This window comes from Argentina anserina, chromosome 5 (assembly GCF_933775445.1).
Source record: "Argentina anserina chromosome 5, drPotAnse1.1, whole genome shotgun sequence".
NCBI classification, from domain to species: domain Eukaryota; kingdom Viridiplantae; phylum Streptophyta; class Magnoliopsida; order Rosales; family Rosaceae; genus Argentina; species Argentina anserina.
This window is the reverse complement of record NC_065876.1, coordinates 15,299,142-15,308,885: the sequence shown is the minus strand read 5'-3', so window position 1 is coordinate 15,308,885 and position 9,744 is coordinate 15,299,142. Positions and strand designations below refer to the sequence as shown.

At 38.2% G+C, this 9,744-nt stretch overlaps 1 protein-coding gene across 1 annotated transcript; it reads left to right on the top strand.

The window, feature by feature from the left end:
* Positions 1-3,831: 3,831 nt before the first annotated feature.
* Positions 3,832-7,801, top strand: LOC126794033 (probable serine/threonine-protein kinase PBL11). Its single transcript, XM_050520679.1, has 6 exons — positions 3,832-4,076; positions 4,186-4,592; positions 4,842-4,977; positions 5,130-5,266; positions 5,354-5,477; positions 7,205-7,801. Exons 1-6 carry the CDS (start codon positions 4,004-4,006, stop codon positions 7,654-7,656), a joined length of 1,329 nt encoding a protein of 442 aa, XP_050376636.1. The 5' UTR covers positions 3,832-4,003; the 3' UTR covers positions 7,657-7,801.
* Positions 7,802-9,744: the final 1,943 nt, after the last annotated feature.

The following is a 9,744-nucleotide window of genomic DNA, read 5'->3' as shown; positions in this document are numbered from 1 at the left end:
TGCTTTGCATAGATCACTTGTACGGTAGAACACATACGGTTGTACTCTCTAGTTACTGCTTACACTTCCCTTTCGTTTGTAATTTTGTATCAATGCCCTTTTCTTTCTCCACCCCAGTCCCCATTATTATTTGTATACTGATCTTATCAAACAGATTAACCATTTAAAACTAACTACTGCTTGGTGTAAATGACAAGGTTTTTGTTAATGTAGTGTATTGCGTTGTGCCAATACGCTCCACTATCCGTTCACTGAATACGTCGTGCTCTTTGTTCTCTTTCCTGCCACAAGTAGCACGAATCGTTAGAGTGGAGACCACGGCGGCGTGGTCTTCAACTCTCCGATGCTTAAGTCAGATTAATAGTAATTTATGCAGAGTAACAGTGAATGGTTTTGTTTTATTATCTTATGAGGTTAAGGGTTTGACCTTTTATAGTTGAGTTGAGGTAGATCATTAACTCATCATCCGATGTGGGACTAAGTCCAGTTGAGGTGTTATCTGGAGCTCCCTTTGAGATGCGCGTTATGGCGCGTCCGTAGTCTGCTTGGGCCGCGGGGCGGCTCGTTACACAGCCGGTGTGGCTGACTTTCTGCCTGTACTGCCGGGCTGGGTTACTTATGAGTCTTAGTGTGCTAATAGTTACGCTGATTATGGCTGGACATAAGCCTATGGCAATAGTTTTATAAGAGCACTATTGTTTAGTATTATTTTTGGTAATGGAACAAACACTTTATTAACCAAACACAGTACAACCGGGAGGGCCGAAAGACCACCTTCCAAACACAAGCAAAAGCCGAAAGTACATAGGCCCAAATGGACCCACATAAAACCAAAATAGGACTCAGGAGCCCAAACCTGGCAGGCCTAAAACTGGAAGTAGCTAAATCCCAATTGATACCCGAAAGAAAGAGAGGAACCATTCTCTGCACCGTCGCAGAAGGAGGAACCACGAGGTTGATAAAACCAACCAGCTAAAAAGAATTGGGGAGGTACCGACAACAAATCTAATCAAAGAACACCCAACCAACTTGAGTCCAGAAGCATAAAAGAGAAGCCACCACTCTCAACACATCTCCACAACCGAGAAGAGCCAAACACGGTCAAAACAAAAAGAAAGATCCGCAAAGGGATCAAAGGGACAGCTATCGAAACGATAATCAGACCCCAGATGTACTACCGTATTCAACGGATTTACGCACAATAACGGGACAACCCTGTTTAACTTGGCAAAAGCCAATAAGTTGCCAAAGAGAGCAACCAACAACATGAGCAAGGGGGTTGAGAGGAAAAAAGGTCATCTGGACAACAAGAAGATGGAGTATCTCCGATTAGATCAATCAACCAACCAAACAGAAAAATAAAAAACAAAAGCACCGAAAGAAAAAACAACATGAAGGAAGACAAAGGAAGGGAAAGATAGAGGCACCAGGCCCCAGATCAGAGACTAGCTCCAGGGAAAAGGGCCCATGAAGGGCGAGGATGACCGCCACTGACTCTCAATGTGAGACAGTGAGAGGGAGAAAACCCTGGGTGGAGGGAAATGATTTCGAAGAATTCCTTTTGCTTAGTAACTTGGTTAATGCCTTTTACCTATAAATTATAAAATTGTAGAAACAGGTGTTCATTCACATCCAAAGAATTTGAATTGATTGAACTAAGCATGATAATGCTATTCTACAGATATTAATCGACTTTCCAAAACAAGAAGAACCAACATCATGCGTTTGACCACATCCTTAAATACACACCCATCTTACATCTTCTGACTTTTGTAGCTTTGCATGCTTCTCTTCCCAGAAATTGTTTTGGTCCTGGATATTATTGGTTACAATGGGACCCTAAATCCCAATCACCATTATCATCACCAAGAAAACAAGAAGCAGAACCCATTGATCAATCTAAAGTGAACACAAGCTAGCTGGGTCAAGGTGCACGCTCTCGATCGGGATCCAGCTGTCAAAAAAAAAACAGTACTTTTGAGTACTGATACTTTCCCAGTTTTGACTGCACAAATTCGTTTTCTATAGTTGTTTTTTTCGATGATGATTTAAGCTGTAGTTGTTGAAAACTCAACAGCTGTTGCCTTTCACTCCAACATTATAGTAAATCTGTTCATACTTGTAACTTTTTTGGCCGGCAGGAATACTTTTTCGGACCGTCACGTACGGACTTATATTATATAACTATCAAATATTAAATTATATGGTAAAATAAAATAAGATAACAAGTAATTATATAAAATGACATGCGAGACACTAGTATATAGAATGAGTGCCTGATTTTGAGGCAATTGCATGTTATGTTTATTGAACGTGTGTTTTAGCTTTTGCATAACATTTTGAGTAATTACAATTGGGAATTACAAATAATAATACCCAAGTTCGGAGTAGTACAGCAACACCAAGGGACCTTATGCATGTTGACTTTTTTAAATTGTTTGAGCGGGTCACCATATGATGATATAAACCATTTCAGAATGAATGTAATTTTGAAATAATTGTACATAACTTCACTACGGACTCCAATTCGACATAGATTTTTTTTTCTTTTGGTTATGTAGGATTCCTCTAGAGCTTTTAATATTATATTCTTTCGTTATTGTAGGGGGTTTACAATACGAATCTACAATAGTCAGGGTCGCATGCAGGATTCCTCACATGTTAAGCCAAGCTTGCAACAAAATCATACAACAGAGCTTCATACTTTCATAGTGAGTCCGCTAGTGCATGATTCTAGTTTCAACGACAGACGCACGATAGGTCGTCACACCGGACAGCAAGCTTCGGGTTCTCTGTCTAGTGAAATACAAAGAAGTTCTTGAAAGTAAATCCAACGTAACATCTTCTGTACGTGTACATGAACTCCTGACCATTTCAACTTGTAGGGCATATCGTGGGTTAATAGTCATGGATAAAATATGAAAAACAAATGAGACGTTTCAAGTTAATAGAAAAATAATAATTAAGAGTGATGAAATAAATCACAAACAAAAGCATATATATAAGTTCGTTTGAGAACAGTCGCACTAAATTATTTTTCCCAAAACTTTAATTGCTGACGAAAATATCAGCGTTTTGTGCTGACAAGTTATATAAGACTCGAGAGCCTCATATCTAGAAGTGGTAGATTACACATTCCGAGGTTGCTATACAAGGGCTTAGCCTTCGTCTACTTCTAAAACATGTGCTTGCTCCGGCTAGCTAGAACATGAAATGAAACAATACCTTTGGCTTTTAAATGATCTCCAAATTAATCTCAATGTCAAATGGATTCGATACAAAAATTAACTAGCGAAGTTTCATTTTAACACCTCAACTTTATATGATCACAAAACTATAACTAAATGTGATATGTATGTTTACACTTCCAACATGCATGAGGTTCACGGTTGAATAATGAGCCCGTCAACGGGGCCAACAGCTAGCTTCAAGAAAATGCTAGGTAATATATATATATATATATATATATATATATATATATATTCCCATTGTGCAGTTTTTCTATTGACCTATTAAATTATTAATATTCCCATTCTCTCTCATTTCTTTCTTCATGATTATTTTGTCTATGATTCGCTAACAGAAGCTTTCATAATTAATATTCTAATTCCCCCCAACCTCCTCCTCTCTCTCCTCAATAATTCAAACAACAGAAATATTGGCGAATGGAAATAGAAAAAAGTAAACGACACAAGAGAAAGAAAATTAAAATTAGATGAGAGAGGGAAAAGGTCGTCCAAGGCTCCAATCCACAAAAGGCTAATAGTCCTCTTTGTAACTTGTCTGTATCCATTTAGAGTTTTAGGTCTTAGTTAGCTTGTATCTCCTGCTTGGCTATTTCTGGGTTCTTTCACCTCCCTTTCCAGGAACCTCGGTGAATCACATCATATAGTATCTGTGTCTATCTAAACTGCCTAACTAGTTAGACTTCAGAAACTACAAAATACAGATCGATCGACTAGTGATAGGCTGCTAGCTTGCTAGTTGTGATAATATCGTCGCTATGGGAAACTGTTTTGGAGCTCGTGTGAAACATTATAACAGCCAACCAGTCAGTAAGCAGCCTAGCCCAGCTGGTATATACTCTCGATCACTCTCTATTTAGTTCATATTTTCGAGTCCTTATATTCTTTGATACATGCATAGTTTTGATCGACTGATTGCTTGTTAACTAACTACACGCAGAAACAACGATTGACATGAAAGGCATCAAACAAGGTGGATTAGCAGCTGGGAGAAAAATAAAGATGGACGACTCCAACAAAGAGAGCAGTGGAACAGTGAGAGCCATACATGTTAGTGAGGATCATAAGAAAAACTCAGAAACGGAAACTCATAAGCTTCCCTGTCCGGATCCGAGCACTATTGGTAAGATTGTGAAGCCTAACTTGAAAGAATTCACGTTTGCGGCGTTGAAGAAGGCAACCCGAGACTTCAAACCGGATACGATTCTCGGGGAGGGAGGTTTTGGGAGGGTTTTCAAGGGGTGGGTGGACGAGAACACCTACGCGCCGTCTAGGGCAGGCATCGGCATGGCCGTCGCCGTCAAGAAGTCAAACGCCGATAGCTATCAGGGCCAGCAAGAATGGGAGGTAATTGAGTTTAGGTTAAATAATTTATTTTCATGATCATGTCATTTCATGTGCAGCATGTTCTGGATAGTTAGGCTTTTTTGTCGTCCAAGCTTCAATTTTAATACAGAAAATTTAAGAATGAGGATCATGATCGTATACTTTTCAAAAAATAACATAGTAGCTGGATTACAAGTCTCAGTTCCCATCTAGTGATTGAGTATTCAATATAGTAGAAATAATTAATCTGATAGTATTTAATTTGTGCAGGCGGAGGTGAATTTCTTGGGGAAGTATTTGCATCCAAACCTTGTAAAATTGCTGGGATATTGCTGCGAGGAGGATCAGTTTCTTCTTGTGTATGAGTACATGCAGAAAGGAAGCTTGGAAAACCATCTCTTCAGAAGTAAGCTACATATATTATACACTAATTGGAACTAAGCTTCTATGATCAACAAGCTAAGAAACATGCATGTACATCTTAATTGATGGAAGGTTACATGCACAACATGGAAGTTTTCAATTAATTCTTTGATTGCTGTTTTTCACTTAATGCAGAAGGTCAAGAACGACCACTTTCATGGGATCTAAGGCTTAAAATAGCCATCGGAGCTGCGCGAGGTCTTGCATTCTTGCACACTTCCGAAAAAGTGATCTACCGCGACTTCAAGGCCTCCAATATATTGTTGGATCCGGTACGTACCATCTCAAACTTGACATTTTATTCAACAATGTTGAGAGAAATTTACCCTTACACTCATCATTGTCTATTGTTTTCTTAGGACTACAATGCAAAACTTTCAGATTTCGGATTGGCAAAACTTGGACCATCAAATGGAAACTCGCATGTAACAACTCGTATAATTGGTACTTACGGTTATGCAGCTCCGGAATATGTCGCAACTGGTAATACTGCAATTTTAATACATACATGTACATCTCATCTTAATTTCCAAGTTTACATTATGCTTAGCCGTAATCTGCTGCCATACAATATGCATGTGATCTATGATTTTTCATAGGCAATAAAATAATCCACTTGTATTTGTATATACTTATAACCTAAACACAAGTTTCTCATTGAAATTTTATAAATGGGAAGGCGGGCTAGTTTTATTGTTTTTCAAGGTTACGAATGAGATCAATCTACATCTGATGCCGTACCCTTTATTTCTTTGACTCGACTAAAGTTGTTTCTGGGATCCTTGTTTCTATCAGGCTATATCTTCTCACGATCGATCACTTAGATATATATTTATCGGTAAAATCTTTCCATTGATACGTGAAAACGATTGTACTGTATGTTGCAATCATGCACCATTAGACTAATGACAGATATGAGAACTTTATATAACACACCAATGCCAATATCGAGCTATATGTAAGTGGCGGACGTCCTAATTATGCATGTGCAGGGACAAGAGGCAGGATTTCAGATTAGATTTGGCTAAATTTTAATTGATAATTTTTTTCAGATGTACATGGATATAAATAAATTAGCATTTTGAATACACTCATAATGAAAAATTTATAATTAAAATTTATAAAATTATATATAAGAACTAAAAATTTTGTTACGTAATCGGTTTCAATCAAGTAGTTGATAGTAACACATAGTAACTTTAATTATTTAGAATATGTAGAATTTATCAATTGATAGAGTAAAATAGAAAAACTATTCTTAATTTGTTTTTATTTTTCCCTTAAGAACACCATATTAAATATTAATTGTTGATTATTGCATATCAATCGGCTTTAACTTCACTAAGCTGTTAACATAAAGGGTAGCATCATCAAGTAATCAAAATTTATTGACTTTCTTTTTTCTTACGACACTAAGAGACTGAGCTACCATATATAGGATGCATAATTTATGTCTAATTAAACCTATTAAACTAGATAAAAATAAAAAAAAATTACATGGGCTACAGCCCAGGGAGTGCCTAATTAAACCTATTACGCCGATTGAGTCAAGATTATCGTTTTTTCAGTTTTGGAACCATCGAGTCACCAACATTATTAGAATCGAATCTTGTTGTTATTGTCTGTAATTTGGGTTCTTGTGTCCAAGCCCTTGTTCCCTTTCTTTCATCCTTTTATCTTTGCGGTTTTTGTTTGTTTGTAGCATCTAATGTTCCGATGTACAGTTGCGGTTCCAACTCGTTGTAAATTTTGATCTTCAATGAAGTAATAATTTCGATAAAGTAAACATTATAGATCGAGGGAAGATTTTTTTTAATTTTATTTTAATTGCCAACGAATTCCTTTGATTGTTAAGTCGACTAGGTAAACTACGTATATTGTAGCTGCAATCAGTCTTTTCTGCATTACCCAATTTGATGAAACTTAGAAGTCAAGAGACTTGACTAATTCGTTTTATGCATTTTCCAAGGGAACAAAAACTATAAATGGTTGGTCAATACTGGACTAAATATATTTTTTAATTGTTTCGTCAATAATATAGACTATGTGCATGTCATGTAATACAATATGATCTTGTGGACTCAGTGATCATGAAAAAGTCTCGTTTTCATTTTTTCTCTTGCAGATTGCGTGATCAAATTCTAGTAGTCTAGACTTGTAGTCGTCAAGAAATTGTCAATTCACTAATTAGCCTCATATAATCTATGCAGGGCATCTGTACGTAAAGAGCGATGTGTACGGTTTCGGCGTGGTGTTACTGGAGATGTTGACCGGACGACGCGCCCTCGACACTAACAGACCAGCCGGCGAGCACAATTTGGTGGACTGGGCGAGGCCTTCTCTTCTTAAGAAAAAAGAGCTGAAGAGGATGATGGATCCAAAGCTTGGAGATCAGTATTCTTTAAAAGGTGCATTTCAAGCAGCTGAACTTATTAACAAGTGCCTAGAATCTGATCCAAAAGATAGACCCTCCATGGAAGAAGTTTTGGTAGTTCTAGAGAGGGTCAATGCCATTAAGGAGAAACCTAAAGGTACAAAACCTAATGACAGAAGAAAAGTAGAAACTTCAGCACGCCAACAATATAATAACTATCACAATAAGTCTCCAATTCACCAAAAGAATGTTGGCAGTGGAGTACCTTATCAAGCTCGGGCACACTAGTAATTCAATCTTTACGGCACAGCGTCAGAATTAGCCATTCTATTTCTGGGTAGTGGTCAATGTTCATCGATCTGGAGGTGGTGGATCATCAGTTAATAACACCTTTGCGGTGATGATAGATTAAAATTTGGTTTTTAGAACAGTACATGAACTATTGTTCACTGAGAATTTAGAGAAAATAGTCCACACAATGTATGATATTTCAACCATTCTAACTTTTGGTATCTTAATTTTGTAAAACTTTAAAATGGTGTCTCACATTTTCACTTGAACTAAAGATTATTATATGAAACTAACAGTTCCGTTAAAAAAATTAGTAGGTGAAAGACAATTTTGTCTTTTCATATTTTATTATCTTTTTCCAAAATAGAAAAATAGGAAAATCTCTCTGTTCAACACCGAAACCCAGCAAACCTAAAAACATGTCTCCAAATCCAGGCTTTTTCTTCATATAACACACTAGGATTGGTGTTGGTAATTGTTACGTCGGGATTCCAGCGGGCGAACTCCGGTGAATCGATGAAGCTCTCTGATCACCTGTAAACCACAAGCACATGACGTTATATGGTGAAGCCGGGCTGGCCGGCCTTTAACGCTCCGATGCCTAAGACAACTACAAAGATAGATATGCAGAGTTAGGTAGGAGAAATTGTGTGAGTGGAGGCGTGGAGGCCTATGAGAGCGTACCTTGTTGTAGAGAAAAGATGCCTATTTATAGAGGCAAATATGGTGTTACCTATGAAATAACCGAATTACCCTCGTGGCTAATAATACATGTATTGAGCCTTTTAGGTTGACTGGGCCCCACAGTGGTTGACTGGGCTACAAAGATCACGCATAAGGCGAGTAATGACGATGCACCCTAGTCATGAGGGAGATGTTAACAAGTCCCAAAACTGCCCGGTCAAGCATCGGGAGTACGAGCCTGAATGAGTGTCGAAGCACCATTGGTGACACTACCAGTCCCCAGTCCCCCAAGTCCCCATGCAAGAGGGACGGACCAGGCAAAAAGAAACATGCACAATAATGTGAGGTCTCGGAGGAACCGTATGATGTGAGTATCGTCTGTGGGACATGTGATGGCGATGCATGATGAGCATGCAAATGGTCCATGAGGAGTATGCACGTGGTGCAAGATGAGTATGCACGTTGTCCATGATGAGTATGCATATGGTGCACGGTCTATAAGTCCCCCGGTCTCCATATAGGACAGGCCGAGTGGTAAGATGTCGGGTCTCACATAGACCAAAATGATGAGATAAGTATGGTTACAAGTGTAACGACCCTAAAATTTCGAGCATAAAAACTCAAAATATTAAAGTCGTACAACACCAAAACAATCTCAACAAATCGAAATCATTTTAAATGCACATCGGATCATTACTGAGTTCTCAATACAACTCAGAAAACCAATTATTACAAACCAAATTTATAATTCAACATTACATAAAATGGAAATGTAATAATCCTCACAATCTCTCACAAAACTCACAAATAAATCCTCACAAGTTCTCACACACAATTCTGCAATAAAAACCTCACCAGAAGCAGGATAATGAACAACTTCGAGTCTCCGGAGTCGTCTCTCAATCTCCACTAATCAACACTTGCGGAATTATCCCCTACACCATCGAATTGGTGCACCGGGATTGTAAACACAAATCCGGTAAGCTTATAGCTCGTATGAGTAAAATGAAAATATAACTAGTATATTATATACGATAATCCACAAATCAACAAATATAAATGCACTCATGAGTCAATGGACGGCCCATCTGGTTGTCCCAAAAATATACGAAATGAAAGTGCTCATGAGAAATCGGGCAACCCTTCTGGTTACCCAAGTACATTTATAATACGGGTACTAATGAACGCTGGTACACATCTGTTACCCCTCACATAGTACACCGCCGATATTGGGCAACTTCCTGCTACCCAACATTCAAAAATATGAGTACTCATGAGTCGGTAACCACCTGTTACCTCACATGCAGTACTCCGGCAGACAGACTAGAGCTCTAACTGTATCGTAACTTTCGCCCGGCCAAATGATAGGTTCCGACTTGCCAAACACATACAATAATCACA

Excerpts from the sequence above, each read along its gene's own strand:
- LOC126794033 (XM_050520679.1), top strand. The coding sequence starts at position 4,004 with ATGGGAAACTGTTTTGGAGCTCGTGTGAAACATTATAACAGCCAACCA. Across the intron at positions 4,077-4,185 it reads TAAGCAGCCTAGCCCAGCTG|AAACAACGATTGACATGAAA; the intron begins GTATATACTCTC and ends AACTACACGCAG. Across the intron at positions 5,267-5,353 it reads CCAATATATTGTTGGATCCG|GACTACAATGCAAAACTTTC; the intron begins GTACGTACCATC and ends TTGTTTTCTTAG.